General features: G+C 34.1%; 1 protein-coding gene across 7 annotated transcripts in view; it reads left to right on the forward strand.

The window, feature by feature from the left end:
• Phc3 (polyhomeotic homolog 3) overlaps nt 1-21,577 on the forward strand; it is an 84,835-nt gene that overhangs the window by 22,737 nt on the left and 40,521 nt on the right. For all 7 annotated transcript variants that reach the window (XR_013092534.2, XM_076868950.2, XM_076868945.2 and 4 more), the window contains 3 exons: nt 11,246-11,404; nt 13,387-13,485; nt 20,417-20,663. Coding sequence is in view for 6 of the 7 variants with exons in the window: in XM_076868950.2 (XP_076725065.1) it covers nt 11,246-11,404; nt 13,387-13,485; nt 20,417-20,663 (505 nt within the window). In the remaining variant the exon portion in view is untranslated. The remainder of the gene's footprint in view (nt 1-11,245; nt 11,405-13,386; nt 13,486-20,416; nt 20,664-21,577) is intronic.

Below are 21,577 nucleotides of genomic sequence, written 5' to 3' on the forward strand. Positions count from 1 at the left end.
AGTGGCTGAATAATGTTCTATTATTTTCTCTTTCTGGTGATTTTAATTTTCCTTGTTTGCTATTATAAGTAAACCCACATTGAATATCCTGCTGCATATCTTTGTATACATTTATAATTACTGCCTTTTAAGGTTCCTAAGATTCTACTTACTGGGTTAATGAAACTATTTTTAGATCAAGACCCTTAAAAATGTTCAGTTTTCTTTTAAACATATCTAAATTAGAACAATCATTTATCAAACGAACCATTAACTGTTTGCTTATAATCATTTCAGTGTCCTCATCCTCTCATCTATTTTAGGAAGTACTTTAAGTTTTAAAACTCATTGTTTCCAAGGATTGATTCTTTAGAATATAATTTCAAGTGGTAGAGTACTGAAGCCTTTTCCAACTATTTGAAACCAATCTAAAAATCAAAACTGTAGTCTGAATGTGTATATGATCATGAGCAGCTTTACTATGTCCTTGTAAAATATTTCAGCAATTTAGAAAAAGTAAAAAAGTGGTAAAAGTCCTCTTCAGCCCCATGTTCTTTTCTGTCTCTCCTCCTTAGTTTGCTGTTTACTCCTTCAGATCTTTTCTTATGTATTATGGACATAGATTTTATAAAGAAATGTGTGTATATGTGCTTAACACTTTTTTAAAAACACAGGTAGGTATTTTGCATTTTGCTTTTTTCACTTAGTATGTCGAGATCTTTCTGTGTTATCACGTGGATCAGTATTTAAGCTATTATATAGAATGGTGGAATTTATTTTATATAAACATCTTTTTTGCTGGACATTTTAAGTTATTTTTCCAGTATCTTCATTGTTTTGACATTGCAACTTTTCTTTTTTGGGTGTATAAATCTAAAAATATTGGGAGATTGTGAGGTTGCTTTTTGTTGTTTGTTTTTGCCTGTTTATTACAGAAAGTGGTAATTTGTTTTGTTTTGTTTTTTCCAGTACTGGTAATTGAACCCAGGGGTGCTTTACCATTAAAATATACCCCCAGCCTTCTTTCTTTTGTATTTTGAGACAGGGTTTCCCTATGTTGCAAAGGCTGACCTTAAACTTGGAATCTTTCTGCCTCAGCTTCCTAAGTAGCTGGGATTGCAGGTGTGTGCTATCTTGTGTAGCAAAATTGTCTATAACAAATAAGAGAGACTTTTTTTTTTTTTTTTGCTGGGGATTGAACCCAGAACTTTGCAAGTGCTTCCCCTAAGCGACATATACTCCCCCCGCAGCCATTGTTTGATTTCTTTATTAAAAAACAGCAGTAGCTTAAAAGTCGTTTGTGGATATATTATTACCTACAATTTCTATACACAAACAGGTATTTGAATATACATGTTCTCACTGAATAAAGTTTATAAACTGCTTTAAAGTGATAAAAGCAGAACAATGTACTAAGGCAACCATTTTTTAAAAAAGAAAAATAATAGCATTTCTGTTCTCATTCTAAAGTTTATGCCTACATGGACAATAATTTTTAAAAAGTGAATACAAATAATTCCAAATTTTATTTCTAGTAGGCATTATCCTTTAACATTTTGGTGACTTTTCTCCCAGATATCAGTGTATATTTGTTATGTTTCTATATTGAATCTAGCCACATGTAGTTTTGTGAGTATACATTATTGTGTATATACAATGCCATTTTCTTTGTCAATGTTTTTTACATATATAACATGTATAGACACAGACATTTGTTTGTAATATACAAGTGGGATTATACTCTACATGTTACCTTGCAATGTTTTTCACTGACCTCTGGGCATAGAATATAAATGTACATAACTCCCTTTTAAAGTCTATAAAATATGTACGATATACCTAATTGATTCTGATCAAATGGCAGAGGTGGCTCTCAAAAGGGCTTTGGCTATAGTGAGTACTGTAGGCCAGACACTTCATGGAGCTTATGAAATAGGGCTCAGGGAGTAAGTTCCTTTGTGGAGGAGAGGACTTGAGGTCTGAGGTAACAGAATTGACCAAGGCTTTAAGAGAAAGAGAATTGAGATGAAATTGACAGAGAAAATAATGGAAACATGTAAGGGCATCTGGTTTAGGTGAGTAGAACAAAGTAGAAAATAGACCAAATCCATAAGGAAAGGAAGAAAATTCTGTTTTAATTAGACTGACTGGGGAGATAATTTCTTGGTGATCTGTTGGCCTTCCTTCATGGATCAAGTGTTTCTTAGTAGACAGCTGCCTGCATTGTTACTTGCTATATGGAATTTAAAAGTAGATATGATACTTATTCTTCTCTAGCCTACTGAGTAGCTGGGATTACAGGTGTGCACCATTTTGAGACAGGGTCTTACTGAGTTGCTGAGGGTTCCACTAGGTTGCTAAGACTGGCCTTAAATGTGTGATCCTCCTGCCTCAGCCTCCTAAGTTGCTAGGATTACAGGTATGTACCTACCACTGTGCCTAGCCTTTCTTGCATTAAAAGAAAGAGAGAGAGAGAGAGAGAGAGAGAGAGAGAGAGAGAGAGAGAGAGACACACCCAGGCATTATTACTGCAGAGTACCCAACTCATAGAAATAAGAGGTATAAAAAAGAAAAAAGGATCCTGAATGCCAAAATACATGTCAGAAAACCAGGGTCCAGCTCTACCCACTGAGTGATTTGGTTTAATCTTTGGAGCAAGTGGTACACAAAAAGAATGTTTTTTTATTTTCTTATTTATTTATTACATAGCACATCAAAAGTGAAGTTGAACTGATATCACTATAATATTTCTACATTTTTACTCTGTTAGGTGCTATACCAAAATTTTTCTTCTCTTTCATTCTCTCACTCTCTCTCTTTGTATTAGGCTTAAATATTACATGAAAGCTGAAAGCTATGTATGTATGCCTTAAAATAACATGGCATTCATTAACTTAATAGACTTTTATTGGATAAAAGCTATTTCATAGATTTTGGATATATGAAGATGAGTCATACCTTAAAGAAATGATTGTTTAGATGGGTGAGATAAAAATATATGCTAGCTGGGCATGGTGGGTGCGTACCTGTAATCCCAGCAACTCAGGAGGCTTGGGTGGAAGGATCATAGGTTCAAAGCTAGTCTCAGCAACTCAGCAAGGCTCTAAGCAACTTAGCAAGACCCTGTCTCAAAAAAAAAAAAAAAAGTATGTATGTGTGTATACACACACACATACATACATATATTATACATATATGGGCATATATAATACATATATATGCATATATGATATAGTTGAGCATGGTGACACACACCTATATATAACTCCATCTACTCAGGAGGCTGAGGCAGGAGGCAGTCCAGGCAACTTAGCAAGACCCTGTCTTAAACATTTTTTAAAAGACTAGGGATATAGCTTAATGGTAGAGCACTTGCCCTGAATGTGAGAGGCCTTGGGTTTGATCTCAGTACTAGGGGTGTGTGGGAGAGACAAGAAAAAAGAGAACAAGAAAGAATTTTATGGTAGAAGTATATATATGTATGTTAGCAGTTAGGTAAAATGTAGGGGAAGTAGTCAGTTCTTTGGGATATAGGGATGCCTTTAAAAGCTTATTAAAGTAAGTGATTTTTGAAGAGTTGTTCACTGTATGGATGGGGAAGACACTCATTCCAGTAAGGACATTGTTACTAATGCCATAGGCCTAAGAGATCATGACATTTTAAATAGCTTTGAATGAATAATGTGAATGATGTATTTACAGGAATGAGAGGGGATAATAGGGATGTTATCAGAGGAGGTTGACCATTATCCAGAAAATTTTTCTTTTTGGTACTGGGGATTGAACCTAAAGTCCTGCTTGCACTAGACAAGTGCTTTACCAGTATACTACATCCTCAGCCCTATCCAGAATATTTTTAGGTGGGTAATTAATATTAATAAAATCAGGGAAAGGAGAGGTAGAACAAGTTGGTGGCTAAATAAAATCAGATAAAGATTATTTGGCAAGTAGGAGGAGATAGATCCAATTCCAGTGAGGTAGAACAGTTTGCAGCTGTTAAAGTAATATAGCTGGGAGTATCAAGGGCTAGACCCTCAAACTAAGTGATTTAAAAAATCAAAAGGGAGAACAACAAAAGATGTAGAAACAAGACATATGACTATTTGTTTGTGTGTGGTAAGGGTGAAGAAAGAATTAGAATAATTCCTTGATAATATATGTTGGGGGGAATTTTAGAATATGATAGTGCCATCTTCTGAGAAGCTGGTATAGAAGGAATAACAGTCAGTTTGATGTTTTAACAACTTGAGTTTGAGTTGATAAGAATCACCCTGAAAGAAGTATTCTGTAGGTATTTGGATCTAGAGCTCCAAATTGAGAGTCATCAGGATTGGATCATCATGGAAGTAGACATGATAATCCATGTCTACTAGGAAGTGAAGGATAAAAGTGTTGAGGACAAAGGGTGAACATTTTGTGGTTAGATCAGGAAAAAGAGCTGGTAAAGAAGACCAGGGGGTGATCTGAAAGGAATCTTCAAATTTGTTAGAGATCATTAGTGACTATTAATAATGGGGTTTCAGTGATGTGATAGAGGTAAAATTCAGATTACAGAATGATTTTGTATTATATTTATATGTTGAACTACAGATTTAAATATTTTATTAAAATTAAAATTATGAAATAATTGGAAGATTTAAGTTGAAAGGATTAAAGAATTGGATAACCAACTATTATGTACCCATTATACTTTTTATTTTTAATTTTTTAAAATTTATTTTCTGTAGTACTAGGGATTGAACCCAAGGGCCTTAACCACTGAGCAACATCCCCAACCTTTTTCTTTTTTCTTTTTTTAGTTGTATATGTACACAATGCCTTTATTTATTTATTTTTATGTGGTGCTGAGAATCGAACCCAGTGCCTCACCCATGCTAGGTAAATGCTCTACCATTGAGCCACAACCCTAGTCCCCCCCATTTTAAAATATTTATTTTTTAGTTGTAGTTGAACACAATACCTTTATTTATTTATTTTTTAATTGTTTTTATTTTTTAAATACATGACAGTGGAATTTATTACAATTCTTATTACACATATAGAGAACAATTTTTCATATCTCTGTATATAAAGTATGTTCACACCAATTCATGTCTTCATACATGTGCTTTGGATAATCCAATGATGTCCATCACATTACACCATCATTGCTAACCCCCTATTTTTTATTTATTTATTTTTATGTGGTGCTGAGGATCTAATCCAGGGCTTCGCATGTTCTAGGCATACTAGATGAGCTAGGTGTGCGCTCTACTGCTTAGCCACAGCCCCAGGCCTCCTCAGCCTTCTTTAATATTTTAATTAGAGACGGGGTCTTGCTGAGTTTGCTTTGGGCCTCAGCCTTATGAGCTGCTGGCTTTATAGACTCATGACACATCACCTAGCTCAGCTTACTTTTTATTGTTTAATGATTATAGACTCATGAGGAGTTACATATGAGTCTTTCTAGTTTCCTGTAGTCACTATTCAGTACAACAAATGTCCTGGACTACTAAAATGCTAGAGTCATTTTGTTTCTCATGTCTCAGTACATTATTGTTGTCTGCGTGCTATCATTTTTTGAAATTAAAAAATGTTTTAATTGACAGTAAATTGTATTTGTTGTGTACATATTTTGGTGTTTTGAAATATATATACATTGTGAAATGGTTAGAAGATTTAGCTTCACTCTCTTTGCCTGTGATTATTAATTATAGTGAACATGGTGTACAGTAAATCTTTTGAACTTATTCATTCTACCTAACTGTAATTATATGTCAGTCGACAAACATTTCCCCCTAATTGCTCCAGTTTCTAGTAGCCACCGTTCTACTCTTATATGAGATAAACCTTTTTAGATTCCACATGTGAGTGAAATTCTGCAGTATACGTCTTTCTGTGCCCGACTTATTCCACTTAACATACTGTCCTCCAAATTTATCTATGTTGCTGCAATTAACAGTATTTAATGCTTTCATTACAGCTCAATAGTTTTCCATTTTGTATATATACCACATTTTTGTTCATTTTTCTGCTGATGGACACTTAGGTTGATTCTATACCTTGGCTATAGTGACTAGTGCTGCATTAAATGTGGGAGTGCAGGTATCTCTTTGACATACTGACTTCATTTCCTTTGAGTGTATGCCTAGTAGTGAGATTGCTGTATCATATGGTAGTCCTATTTTTAATTTTGTGGGTCATCTCTATACTGCTCTCCATAATATGTATACTAATTTGCACTCCTACCAACATTGTGTAAGAGTTAATTTTTTTCCATATCCTTGCCAATACTGTTATCTTTGATAATAACTATTCTAACAGGAATGAGATGATATCTTGTTGTGGTTTTGATTTACACATCCCTGATAATGAGTGATGTTGTGCATTTTTTCATATTCCTGGCCATTTGTATGTCTTCTTTCAAGAAATGTTTATTCAGGTCCTTTGTCCTCTTTTAAGCCGGGTTACTTATTCAAAGGTTTACTATTGAGTTGTTTTGAGTTACTTAATGTATTTTGGATTAATCTCTTACCAGAAGTATAATTTGCAAGTAAAGTGTTTTCTCCTGTTTGGTAGGTTGTCTCTACATTCTGTTGTTTGTTTCTTTTTTGTGTAAAAGCTTTTAGTTTGTGATCCCATTAGTGTATTTTGCTTTTGTTGTCTATACTTTTGAGGTCATATCCAAAAAGTCAGCTCCCATACCCATGTCTTAGAACTCTTTCCCTATTTTCTTCTGGTGGTTTCATAGTTTCAGATTTTATAATTTTTAGTGTAGAGGTCTTTCACTTCCTTGGTTAAATTTATTCCTAAGTATTTCATTTTCTTGTAGCTATTGTTAATTAGATAGTATATAGAAATATTACTGATTTTATATGTCTAATTCATATGTTATAACTTCACTTTGAATTCATTTATTAGAATTAATATTTTTTGATAGAGTTTTAAAGTATTTTCTCTATTTAAGACCATGTTATTTGCAAATAGTAATAATTTGGCTTCTTCCTTTCTGATTTGGATGCCCTTTATTTCTTTCTCTTGCTTTGTCGCTGTGGGTAAGACTTCCATTACTGTGTTGGGTATAAGTGGCAAAGTGGGCATCTTTGTCTTGTTATAAATCTTGGAGAAAAAGCTTTCGTTTATTCCCATTCACTGTCATGTGAATGGCTGTGGGTCATTGCTGTGGGTTTGTCATGTATTATCTATTATTGTGTTGAGGTACATTGCATCTATACCTAATTTCTTGAAAATTTTTATTATAAAAGGATGTTGAATTTTGTCACATTTTTTTCTTCCTGGATCAAAATACACTTCCTGGATCTGTTGAAATGATTATACAGTTTTTGTCTTTAATTCTGTTAATGTATTGTGCCACATTTATTGATTTGTGTATATTGAACCCTGGGACGAATCTCACTTGATTATGGTGAATGATCTTTTTAATGTGCTAGTATTCAGTTTGCTAGTATTTTGTTGAGATTTTTGCATCTGTGTTAATCAGGGGTAGTGACCTAGTTTTTTTTATTTGTTGTGTCCATATGTGGTTTTGGTATCAAGGTAATGCTGACCTGGTAGAATGAATTTAGAAGTATTACCTTCTCTTCAGTTTTTTGGGAATAGTTTGGGAAGGAATTGGTATTATTCGAATTCAGCAGTGAAGTCATAAGGTCCTTGGTTTTTCTTTGATGGCAGACTTTTTATTACTGATTCAATTTCCTTATTACTGGTCTGTTCAGATTTTCTATTTTTTTAAAATAATTTCATCTTGATAGATGATATGTGTATTTTTACCAGTGAGTTTTATACTTTCAAATTCCCTTTAATATTTATTGTAAGATAGTTCTGGTGGTAACAGAGGAGAGTTTTTCTGGGTACAGTCTTCTTTTTTTAAAATATTTTTTTAGTTGTAGATGTACACAATATCTTTATTTTACTTATTTTTATGTGGTGCTGAGGATCTATCCCAGTGCCTCATGCATGCAAGGCAAGAGCTCTACCACTGAGCCACAACCCCAGCCACCCCACCACAGTCTTCTTGATTGGCACTTTTTTGTCTTTAACACTTTGAATATAGGATCTCACTTTCCCCATTTCTTGTAAAATTTCTACTGAGAAGTTTGTTACTAGTCACATTGTAACTTCTTCATATATAGTTTACTTCTTTTATCTTACCGTTCAAAATTCTCTCTTTATCTTTAGTCTTTGACAGTGTGATTAAAATATGTCATGGCATAGTCTTAAATTTGGAGTAAATATTGTTGGAAATTTTAGACCTTTCTGTACCTGGATATTTAATTTTTGGGGATTGAACAAAGGGATGTTCTATCAGAGCTATATCCCCAGCCTAAGTTGCTGACAGTGGCCTTGAATTTGTGATCCTCTTGCCTCAGCCTCCCAAGTTGGTGGTGGATTACAGGTGTCACCACCATGCCGGGATATAACCTATTTCTCTTTTTTTGTAGTCCCTCTTGAATACAAATGATTTATGCATGTGTTCTTTTGATGTCGTTCCATAAATCCTGTACTCTTGGAGCATTTCTTTTATTTATTTTTTCTTTTCTCCTCTGTACATTTTCGAATACCCGTCTTTGGGTTTATCCATTATTTTGCTTGATCAGTTCTACTATTGATGCTCTGTTGCATTTTTTTTTTCATTTATTGTATTTTTCAGGATTTGTGGTTTTTTTTTTTTTTTTAAATCAATTGCTCTTTTAAATTTCTGTGATAAATTTCTAACCTTTTTGTTGTTGTTTACAGAGCTTCCTTAAAATAGCTATTTTTAATTCTTGGTCAGGCCATTCATATGTCTCCATCTTATTAAGGTCAATCACTGACAACTTTTGTCCATTTGGTGATGTTATTTCCCTGATTGTTTTTGATTCTGGTCTGCATCAATTAAGTAGGGACTTATCCCAGCCTTGTACTCTGGCATTTTCTGGGAATGTTCTTCAATAGCAATCCCTAAACCCATGATTACTGCAGCTGTGGTAGTTATGGCCATAAGCCCTGGCTTGCATGACTGGTGCAGAGTGGGCTGATATCCTGTGACTTCTGAGGCTGGCTCAACACTGGATTGGAATCCTATGATTGCTGAAGCTAATTCAGCATTGGGGGATACCAGAAACCTACTGTTGCTGAGATAAACCTGCAACTGAGATTTGTACTAAACTCAAGACTTTTTCAGTAACTTGGTGCTGGTGGGCTACAACACAAGACCTTTACAGAGTTATCATCTGATGCCAGTAATATAAAAGTGTTCTTCCTACCCTCTTCAGTGTGTCTATAGGCTCAGTCTGGGTATCAGCATGGAGGACAAGGGCTGTCAAAGTCTGCCTGGTGATGGGTTTTACTATTGGAGGCCCAATACTGAAGTCCAAGCAAAGTCCTATGATTCCAACCTCTTCTTTCCCCAAGCAGATGGTATTTCTATCCATGCTGTGCTGCTGCCTACAACTGGGGGAGGGGTGACACAAGTAATATAAAAGTGTTCTTCCTACCTTCTTCAATGTGTCTTTTCTTATTATGCTATAACCAGATACTGAGATCACTTACCAGATTTCTTTAGCTTTTGTGAAGGTAATTTCATGCATGAATAGTCATTCAAATTGATGGTTCTTCAGAGGGGTGATGACTGGAGAGTCCTCTTACACCATCTTGCCTCACCCTGCTCTGGGAACTAGACCCTAGATGCTAATTTATCAGGATGGGTTGTGAAACTACACAGGAATCATAAATTTGGATTCTTACATTGTACAAGCCTGGAGTTTTGATTCTCATAGGTTCCTCCCTCCATCCCTCCAGTACGAGCAGGCCAGGTGTGAGGCATGAGTGGAGCTTTTTCAGTTCCCTTTTCACATACTGACCAGCCCTTTTCAGGATATTGTCTCAAAATTTTGGGTATTTTGTCTGCGTAGCCTCAACATACTCCTGTAGACTGCCTTGGGAGTCAGCTGGAGCTTTTATCTCTGGCTTTGTGTTTCTCTCTCTCTCTCTCTCTCTCTGGTACCAGGGATTGAATCTAGGAGTACTTAAACACTTGAGCCACATTCCCAGCCCTTCTTTTTGTGTTTTATTTAGAGATGGGGTCTCACTGAGTTGCTTAAGGTCTTGCTAAGTTGCTGAGCCTGGCTTGGAACTTACTATCCTCCTGCCTCAACGTCCCGAGTCACTGGGATTACAGACATGCACCACTGTGTAGTTTTCAATTTCTTTCTTTCTGGCACTTGGGAATTTCCTTCTCTCTTCCTTCTTTTTGAAAAGGGCTGTGGGTATAGCTCTGTGGTAGAGTGTATGCCTAGCATTGTGAGACCCTGGGTTTGATCTCTAGTACTGAAAAAAAAAAAAAAAAAAAAAAAAGCAGGAGCAGGATTTGAGGTTGAATTATATTATTCTCTTTTTGAAAATATTTATTTTTTAAATGGGTGATAGATACGTGGTTGTGAGCTAAAATTGAAAAGATAAAAATAGGTGTATGTGTCTTCTTTTGCCTTGTTCCTGTACCAGTCCCATCCCATCGCCTTTCCCTAGAGATTGACCATACACTAATTTATTCCAAAAAGCAGTTTTAAACTTTATAAAGTAGTGATTATAGTTTAATTTCATAACCAATATTCAGGATTTTCCCCCATATTTTTAACAAGTGGTTATTGTGTTTTCTTCTGCTCTGAGAGCATGTAAGTTAAAACTTTATATTTCATTTCTATGTTTTTATGTATGTTAATGGATTATCTGTGTTTCAATCTTTGTTCACTTTAGAAACTCCTCAAAATGTGAATTTGACAAAAAAGCATAAATTAATGATTAGAACTTTAACCCTAATTTTTGGGAGGTAGTAGAAATGATATTTTAAGAAATTGGATCTTATTTAAACACAATGCAGATATCCTTAAAAATTGTCCCAATTATTAACCAGTCCATGCTGTTGATTGCAAAGGTACAAATAATTGCTCAAAGTCACAAGTTTGTCAAAGATAAAAGTCTCTGCTGGGTGTGATGGCAGCTTGGCAGCTAAGTCAGGAGGATTCTAAGTTCAAAGCCAGCCCCAACAATTTAGCTGGGCCCTAAGCAACTCAATGAGACCCTCTTTCTAAATAAAAAAGGGGCAGGGAATGTGGCTTAGTGTTTAAGCACCCCTGGATTCAATACCTGGTACTGAAAAAAAAGATCTCTTTTGGGTTCCCTAGTCACAGTTTATACCACTGATTGCCTAACTACATCGTGGTGAAATTTAGTAAAAATTTAGGCTAGAAATTGAAGTCTTTTTGACATAATATGTTTTTTTCCTTAGATCAACCTCTCCACTTCTCCTACACCTGCACAGTTAATAAGCCGTTCCCAGGCTTCCAGTTCTACCAGCGGCAGTATTACCCAACAGACTATGTTATTAGGGAGTACCTCCCCTACTCTAACGGCGAGCCAAGCTCAAATGTATCTCCGAGCTCAAATGGTAAGATATGAGCTACCAAAGTCTTTCAGTGTTCAAGGACTTAGAGATCAAATGTTTCTTGATTTGATGCAATGAGGAATTTTTAATATTTAAGATAGTGCTTAACAATTTTGTGTATATGATCAGTTTCTTATACATTCATGAAAATTATAAAAATTCTAATTTGAATTAATAATACTTCTTGGTAATAAATAATATTGTTAACTTTGGGAAGCTAACAGATTCTATGACATAAGAATGGTATTTTTTAATAATTTTACCAATTTCAAAAACTTTTTTCACATTTTAACATCTCTGAAATTGCATTTTATCTTACACTTAATAATTACTACTTCAATGGTACATAAATTATTATATATTTTTGACATGTTAGATTTGATGAAATAGTTAGAAGTGTTAAAAGCCTCATTATTAGCCATAAGTAAGAGGTTATATCCTGGGACTGTCTGAAATCATATTGGAGTGCCTATAATTTACCAGATGATTCTTAGCTTTGGTTATTCCCATCTCAGATTCTGTATGGTTGTATTATTAGGCTTACTTTGATTTTTTTTTTTTTTAATTAACACAGGAATGTGAATTTGGTATTCTGTGATTGGGTACATACTGTTTTTTCTAATTTAATTGTTGAGTTTCTTTAAGGAATGTAGAAATGGTTGACATATATTTTATTTGATGTCTTTACAGGAAGCTAGACAAAAGCTTTGGCCCTAATGTACTTTTTTGTGTATTTCTGGATCCCCAGTTCACCACCTAAAATTGGAAAGGAAGTTTGCAGTCACATTTCTAACAGTAAATAATGATATGACTAACCTGTTATTCACAGATTATTCGAAGTATTACCATATTTCTGGGTCCCCTCATGATATCTTCTTTAAGTAATAATGTTACTTTAAAATAGGGCAGAACCATTTTAAATGGTTGCTATTTGGCCATTTTTGACCTCTAAAATTGATAGTTTGTATGGTTCAGAATAAATGGAATATCTTCTCTTTGGGTTAATGCTTCCAGGATGTTTGTTTCATAAATTAAATAAAATATCTTTATGTGAAAGTTATACTTTGTTGTTAAATTCATTTAAGTTTAGTGAAAGACTAAAGAAGTTTCAAAAGATCCCATAATTGGTTGTTTAATTTAAATAGCAGTGAGGAAAGGAATAGTCCTTAAAATAATCTTGAAATAATATAGTTATACATTCTTTGAAGCAACTGTCATAAGTTACTAAATTGAGTTGGATAATGTGAGTGAATTGTATGGCCTTAGAAATTAATGACATTTGTTTAACGTTAAAATTTTGAAAGAGATGGTGATGAGTGAATGAATTGAGTATGACTTTCCTTTTTTTTCTTCTTTTGATGTGAAGCTCTTTTGTTCTACTTTAACATATTGTGGCATTTACATTTAGAATATTTCTTTACAAATAGTTTTTAAATCAAAAGAAACCTAGGTTTGTCCTTTAGATCTTCTCTAGCTGAGAGAAATGTTATAGTCTAGCGTGTGGCATAGTTATGCTCGTGGTAAAGAGGACTGAAGAAACTTTTTAGTGTTTCTTTTCATGTTTTTCACTGAAATTTAATTTGTGTCCCAAAATAGTAATTATAGTTGTCTATTTTAATTTCCCATTTTAGGGATCCTGAGATTGTAGTTTGAACTGGGAGAAAAATTAAGTATGACAGCTTATTTGGGACAAAATTTGGTCTGAGAATTTCATATTATCAAAATATATTTTCTTCTTTGAACACTGATTTATTTTTGTACTCATCGAATCATGAGCTCTTTCAAAACCGTTTGATTTTTTTTTTTTTTTTGAGTTCTTTATTATCAGAAACTTCCCTTTGTCATGTAAAATGTTATGCTTAGGAGATATTCCTAAACTGCATTGTCTTTATGTCATAAATTTCAGTCTCTCTTGCCTGCTATACATTGTGTGTGGGACATGTTCTTTTGTCTTAGAGTATTTTTTTGGTTTTCTGTCTGTACAGCTGATTTTCACACCCGCTACCACTGTGGCTGCTGTACAGTCTGACATTCCTGTTGTCTCGTCGTCATCGTCATCTTCCTGTCAGTCTGCAGCTACTCAGGTGAGCTTGTCTAGCTTCATAATGTGGTACTTGAGGTCTGGATTTTTAGGTTAAAGATAAGCATTGCATTTGTAGTTCAACTACTGATGGTTTCAGAGCTCTTTGTCATGCATTTCAGATTGAAATTTTATAAGATACAATAAGAATTCCAAGAAATTTTTTTTGTTTTGTAGAAATTATAATACAATTAAACAGATATTTAGGTTGTCTGACATTCATTTATGAGAGTTATGCTAATGACATTTTTAGATTTATTGTAGATTTTTCTTATTATATGCAAATTTATTTTTTGCAGATTCATCTTCAGGCAACTGAAATAAATCAGGGTGAATGATGGATTTTAGATTTAAAAATCAATTAAATTGGGCAAATTTTAAATTTAAAAAATTAAGTAGAATATTCCTTTATTTGATGCCATGGGAAAATAAACCTACCTTTCTCCTTACACCACTCATAAAAGTAAGCTAGAAGAAGCATGTAGACTTAAAGGTAAAAGCAAAAACTGTTAAACATCTAGAAGAAATCAGGAGAATATCTACAAATCCAGGTTAGGCAAGGCCCTTTTAGATAGGATACACAAAAACACTAATCATAAAAGGAAATAATGATAAGTACTTTTGTACTCATCGAATCATGAGCATTACTTTATTAGAATTAAAAATGGTTCCTTAAAGACTTCCTTAAAAAAGTGAAGAGGCAAGCCACAGATGGAGGGAAAATATTCATAATACATGCATCTGACAAAAGACTTGTATCCAGAATATACAAAGTATGTTTATAACTTAATAATTAAGTTCTAAGGGCAGGAGAATCACAAGTTTGAGACCCACATCAGCAATGTAGCAGGGCTGTGTCTGAAAATATAGGGCTGGGGAATGTAGCTCAGTGGTAGAACACCCCTGGGTTTAATCCTCAGTGCCAAAAAACAAACAAACAAACAAACAAAAAAAAAAAAATCAAACAAAAACAAATGGCAAAAGGTTTGGAGACGTTTCACAAAAGACCAGTAAGCACCTGAAAAAATTCTCAGCATCATAATAATTATAGAAATTCAATCAAAACCATTGTGAGTATTACCATACACTTAATAGAATGGCCACATGTTGGTGAGAATGTGGAGCAACCAGACTCATGCATTGCTGGTGAAAATGTAAAATAAAAAAGTACAACCATTTTGAGAAAAAAAAAATTGGTAGCTCCTTATATAGTTAAATATACATTTAACATATGACCCAGCAGCTCTCCTCCTAGATATTTTCCATGAAAGATATGAAAACATACATCTACATAAAGACATAAACTTTTAATGTTCTTGATAGCTCAATTCAGAATAACTCCAAACTGAAAATACCAATGTCCTTCAAAAACTGAATGGGTAAACAAATTGTTGTATATTCATACAGTGGAACACTACTCAGAAAGAAGAAAGGAATGAACTACTGATGCATCTCAAAACATGTTTAGCAGAAGTCTAGGCAAAAAGAGTATATCCTCTGTGATTCCATTTGTATGAAAATCTAAAACAGGCAAAACTATCCATAATAAGGGAAATCAGATTAGTGAGTGGTATTTGGGGCAGAAGGTGGGGGAGATTAGGAAAGGGTATGAGTCAACTTTTACGATGATGGAAATGTTTTACATCTTGATCAGGGCAGTGGTTATATTGTGTGTATATAACTCCTAGAACTGGTTCATTCATTTCATTGTACATAAATGACATCTCAATTTATTTGGTAAAAATGATTTAGAGTGAATGAAGTTTAAATAATTGAGTAGAATATTACTTTGATACAGTTTTGTTATTTTTCATAGTAAATATTTTAGACTCCTTATGGCAGAAATGGATGTTTATTATAAGGCTCTTAATGTTCTAGTACTAAAAAAAATGAGATAGTTCTTTGGTATTTTCCATATTACCTCTGTATATTATTTGTTTTAGTAATAAAGGCTAGTTTTCACATGAGTGTATGAAGGTGGTAGTCAGTTAAACTCAGGGTTGTTACAAGGAATAAATGTGACAACAATCAAAAAGTACTTAGCATAGTACCTGCAATACAATATCATATAGTACTAATTACTATTTTTGTTCTACATTGTCTGAAAATGAATATAAAGTTGGTTCTTGGATTTTAAGTAGCTTATAGTAAAGAGAGAAACACAACCACTTAAAGGATTTACAGTTCTCAAGGTAAAAGAAACCAGTTGCTTGGGAAAACACAACTGTTTTTAACATGCTCTCTAGAACACAATTTGTTTATGAGTTCTCATGAAGAAAAAATCTTAGGGGTGTGTGTGAGAGAGTGTGCGTGTGTGTGGTATAGCACTGAGGAATCAACCAGGGACCCTTTACCACTGAACCATATCCCCGACCCCCTTTTAAAGTTTTTTTATTTTGAGACAAGTTCTCAAAGTTGCTGAGGCTGACCTTGAATTTGGAATTCTTCTGCCTTGGCCTCCTAAATTGATGGAATTATAGGTATGCACCACCGTACTAGGCTTTACAACATCATTAATGTGAGTATAGTCAAATTAGTTTATTAAAGTATAATCCCAGGTATTCAGGATGCTAAGGCAGGAGATTTGTGAATTCAAGGCCAGCCTAGACAGTATAGTAAGACCATGTCTTAAACAAACAAGTAAATAAAAAAGTGGTCTTTGAGTCCAGTTTGATGTGGTCTGTGTGATGATCTGTCTTAATTCAAGAACGTGCTTTCAAGGAACTAGAGAACTGGATTGACCTTTAGGAATCTCTTGACAAATTTTTTTTTTTTTTTTCTTTGCTGGGCTTTGGAAAGGGCAGTGAATAAGGCTAACAGTGGTAGGTGATGCTAAGGAAAGGGTAACTTTCCTCAAGTTCAGAACTGTTTTGGAAAATTTCTGCTCTACTCTGATTTATTTTATTTTATTTTTTTGCAGTTGTAGATGGACAGAATGCCTTCATTGTATTTGTTTGTTTTTATGTGGTGCTAAGGATCAAACCTGTGCCTCACACGTGTTAGGCAAGTGCTGTGCCACTGAGCTACAGCCCCAGCCCTTTACTCTGAGTTTTAAAATTATATTTGCAGTTTTTTAAAAAATTGTATTTGTAATTGATAAATATTTGAAGTTTTATTGTAATATTTTAAGCTACAAAGGTCAATATGGCATTTAATTTTTCCTTAGCATTAGACAGTTTTTATAATATACTATTAAAAATGAGAAATTTGGGATAGCTTACCCTTATTTATTATTTTATGTGCTCCAGTCCTTCTATCATGCAAAAAGAAAAAATAATTTTAGAAAGATATTATAGGGCAAAAGATATATATAGAGAGGGAGGAATAAGAAATTTCATTTACCAAGGGTATCTGGGGAATGAAAAGGTGACAGCCATTAAGATGTACCTTGTATAAAATTTGTCCACAGTAGGTAGGCAGTATATATTTGATGTAGTAATAGTTAAGGGTTTTTAAAATTTGGATTTTGGAAATTATAATACAGTCTTTCCCATCAGCGTTAATCTCTGCTTAGAATTGTTAAATCTGAATCTTAGATAAGTACTATACAATTTGATATAGAAATTAATAAAATCCATTCATAGTATATATATCTGGTTTCTTTTTTATAAACATCTGTGTCCCAGTCTCTGCTCCATGGCCATACAGATAAAAAATAACTAGAATTTAAAATCTAGAAACTCAGCTTTGTTGCCAGCACTGTGACATTGACTCTTAATTTGTTAGTTACCTTGCAATGATAGTATGCTATGAAAATTTCTACAGCATTTGTTTGATTTGAATTAAATAACTGATGTGAGAGCATTTTGGCAGTGGAGACTCACTATAAAAATGTAAGGTGTGAAAATTAGCAAAAATACTTAATGCAAAATTAGACTCAAAATCAGAATGTTTCCCTCGTTTGATAATAGGAAAGGTTCAGGTGAAATGAAAATTGGATATAGAGTGCCCCAATATTCCTTGTCTTAGGATGGATTTTTTTTCTCCCCCAAAACCAAGCTCTGTCAAGGAAATCTGAATATGTGGTCTGTTAACAGCTAAATTATGTTTTGGCAATATAGTTTACATGGTTGGGATTTATGTATAAGTTTTTATATATACACACATACACACACAGAGACACATATATATAGCATTGTATATAAATATATACACATGTATTTTCTTGCAGAATTCAGAAACAACAGGAAAATTAGAATGTACTCTAGAAATGGATATGGTGTAGGTTTTAGGATTCATTGTGTCAGATCCTCATTTATTGTGAATATGCTTTTCACTTCAAGAAATGCTCTCGAGATTTTCAGATGATTATTTACCCTTTGGTTATCATTTTTGCATAGTCTGTTTTATAGATTATTTACAGCTAACATAGATTCTATATTGTCTGTCTTTACCTGGGAGATTTTAATATGCCTCCATCAGATACTTTGTTGAGGTTTTTGGGGTATATGTGAACAGATTTCATTGTTAGCCTGAGAACTGAGTATACTGAAAGAAAAATGCTGTGTAAGATGTATTTCAAAATCAGATATAGGAGAATACCTGAGATTTGTGAAGTTTCTGATATGTTTAAACACTGAAATGTAGGGAGTACAAAAAGGAATGTTGGGCTGGAGTTGTGACTCAGCGGTAGAGTGCTCATCTAGCACCTGTGAGGCCCTGGGTTCGATCCTCAGCACCACATAAACATAAAATAAAGGTATTGTGTCCAGCTATAACTAAAAAAAATAAAATAAAATAATTTTTTTTTTAAAAAAAAGGAATGTTAGAGATAAAGCCTATTAGCCATAGTCTCAGTATTTCACAGACACATACATTAATAATTCTAAAGTAAGCTAGACATTGTGCTGTAGGCCAATATGATCCCAATTCTATGGAAAAATCCTTTTAGAGGAAAGGGAAAAAATTGTTTTCCAACAAAGGGCTTTGGGGTTATTTCTCTAGGAGCATGAATGGGATTTTATTAGGCTTGGAAGAATGGACTTCAGGAGATAACTTTGAGGTGGATTGGCATTTAGGCAAGAGGAGTTTGTGGGGGAAATGAAGGAAGTGCTAGATATGTTTGGATTGGGGAACAGAACAGAATTGTGGGCTGGAGGAGTAGAAAATGCGGCACAAAATGGTTTGGGCCTAGATTGTGAAGGGTTTGAGTAGCAGTCTGAGAAATACCTGCATTGGTGATTTTATTTTTGTACTAAACTTTAATAATACAGTGGTTATTAGTCCATTATGTTAACATTGATAACTAAATATTTGAGAAAAATCAGATGTTCCATATAGTTTCACTTAGAAATTTTTTTTTAAAAGAGAGAGTGAGAGAGGAGAGAGAGAGAGAGACAGAGAGAGAGAGAGAGAGAATTTTTTGATATTTATTTTTTAGTCATCGGCGGACACAACATCTTTGTTTGTACGGGGTGCTGAGAATCGAACCCAGGCCGCACGCATGCTAGGCGAGTGCGCTACCACTTGAGCCACATCCCCAGCCCTAGAAAATTCTTTCAATAGCTTAGAATAGAATTGATTAAAACTTAGACTTCCTGAGCATGAGGAAAAGATTAACATTAAACAGAGACAAGTGCAGGGAGAGAAAGGGAGAGAGAAGGGAAATCATATGGAAATGGTGGGAGACCCTCAATGTTACACAAAATTACATATAAGAGGTTGTGAGGGGAAAGGGGGTGGGAAACAAGGGAGAGAATTGAACAGCAGATGAGGTAGAGAGGGAAGATGGGAGGGGAGGGGGGGGATAGTAGGGGATAGGAAAGGTAGTAGAATACAACAGTCACTAATATGCCATTATGTAAAAATGTGAGGGTGTAACCGATGTGATTCTGCAATTTGTATTTGGGGTAAAAATGGGAGTTCATAACCCACTTGAGTCAAATGTATGAAAGATGATATATCATGAGCTTTGTAATGTTTTGAACAACCAATAAAAAAAAAAAAACTTAGACTTCCTAAACATGAACATTTTTTCAGTACCCGCTGTTGACTGAACACTACATTGGAACTTGGACAGAAGAAATATAGCCTTTAAGCATCAATTAATGATGTATTTTAAGAAAAAGGGCACACATGAAACTGAAAAACATTTATTTATAAAGCAGCAGTATGTTATTTGCTTTGTCACTTTGCAATTTCTTTTACTTCAGTTTCCTTCTCAGGACCAGTGCTAGCACTAAATGTATTTGGTATATTTATTCCAGATAAGCAAGAAGTTAGGCAGCTTACTTTTTGTCTTGCTGTTTGGAAATGTTATAAATCTCAGGTGAGAGTAATTGGGATAATCCTTGCCTCCATCCACATATAGTATATGTAGAATAGCCCCAAGTATAGACAGGAGCTATAACACAAACCATGCACAATTTTTTTAGTTCCTGAGAACTAGTTCTCAGAGGCAATGAGTGTTCGATAACAGCAACAAAATTTAACTAAATTAAAAAAAGAGTTTCTGAAAATGCTCTTAACAAGTATCACAATGGGGTAGGTGATTTGATGAATTAATTTTCCTTCTTACAAGATTAGTATCCCCTTACAGTCTCTATAGTTAGAGCTGGTCACTTTTAATGTTATATGTTACAGAGTAGTTTCCTCATATTCATAGTCCATTTGAGATATAACCACCCACACACTCACAATCTGTTGTCATTTAGTCTTTCATGATTCATCCTTCCTCTGCATTATTCAATCCCTCCCTTCCCTTTCTCTCCCCTTACCCCTGCCCCTTATATCTTTTTAAAAATTACCGCATGATATTTAAGATGTGATTACTTAGAATAATTTTCCTTTTCCTCAGGATTAACCACTTGTTTTAAGTACTTGGAATGTGTGACAAGTATAATATAATATAAATGTGTTGTCATTGTTGTAATTGTAATGATTACCACATCAAAATCATCTGTTTTCATCCTTATTTTCTGTTATGTGATTCTTAGGTTCAGAATTTAACATTACGCAGCCAGAAGTTGGGTGTGTTATCTAGCTCACAGAATGGTCCACCAAAAAGCACTAGTCAAACTCAGTCATTGACAATTTGCCATAACAAAACAACAGTGACCAGTTCTAAAATCAGCCAACGAGATCCTTCTCCAGAAAGTAATAAGAAAGGAGAAAGTCCAAGTCTGGAATCACGAAGCACAGCTGTCACCCGGACATCAAGTATTCACCAGTTAATAGCACCAGGTAGGATAAAACTTTTATTTTATACTTGCTTTGTTTATTTTCTTAGCAGACAGAGCAAAAACAAAGATGTCTAGTACTTGAATAAGAATGACATTTTAAAATGTGAATTTCCTGAGTTAAAGAACATCTCTCTATGTAGCTTTTTAAAAGGAGAGATTTAAAAAGCCCAATAGCTAAAACAAATTATAACAGTAAAATAGACATTCTTTGTTAATTGATGGTTGACTAATGTCTTTATTGTGTGCTGGTCTCTCCTTGTAGAAATAAAATCTTTTAGCTTTTAAAAGAGATTTGCCTACTATGTTGCCTATAGTTTATTATATTTTAATGGAACAAATTTAAAAGCTTCTAAAAAAACAAATACATTATTCTGTTTAAAATCATCTATGGGAAGAATTTGTCACTTTCCAAAAATGAGGACTATGCAAATAAGGAAAGTTATTTTCCTTACTATGTTGTTGTTTTTTTTTTTCCCCTCTCTAATTTCATCTGGGAGAAAGATGTCAGGGAATCGGCTAAGTCACTTTCATTCGTGTCAAGCTTTAAAGCTCACCTGTGCTTCCTCTTCTTTCTACAGATAACCTTGCCTCATGGTTCTTACACTGAAAATGTTGGGGCCATCCCATCCAGTGTGAGCTTCCTATCTCTTACATTCATCTCAGTATTTTTTAGGATTGAGCTTCCTTCACTTCTAATAAGATAAAGTGTTACCTGCTTTCTTCTTAAGATCAATACCATTTGTTTATGAGCCCATCTTTTTTTTTTAACCTGTTCCTGACCTTGTTTAATAGTTACTGTAGCATGTTTTATCTTCTCATGCTGGTCCTTTGCTTCTCCAGCATGTTAGGTCTTCCCTATTCTTAACATATCTGCATATTTTCAACAGCAGTATAACTGTTATTGTGTATGTGTGA

This window comes from Callospermophilus lateralis, chromosome 10 (genome assembly GCF_048772815.1).
Source record: "Callospermophilus lateralis isolate mCalLat2 chromosome 10, mCalLat2.hap1, whole genome shotgun sequence".
NCBI classification, from domain to species: Eukaryota; Metazoa; Chordata; class Mammalia; order Rodentia; family Sciuridae; genus Callospermophilus; species Callospermophilus lateralis.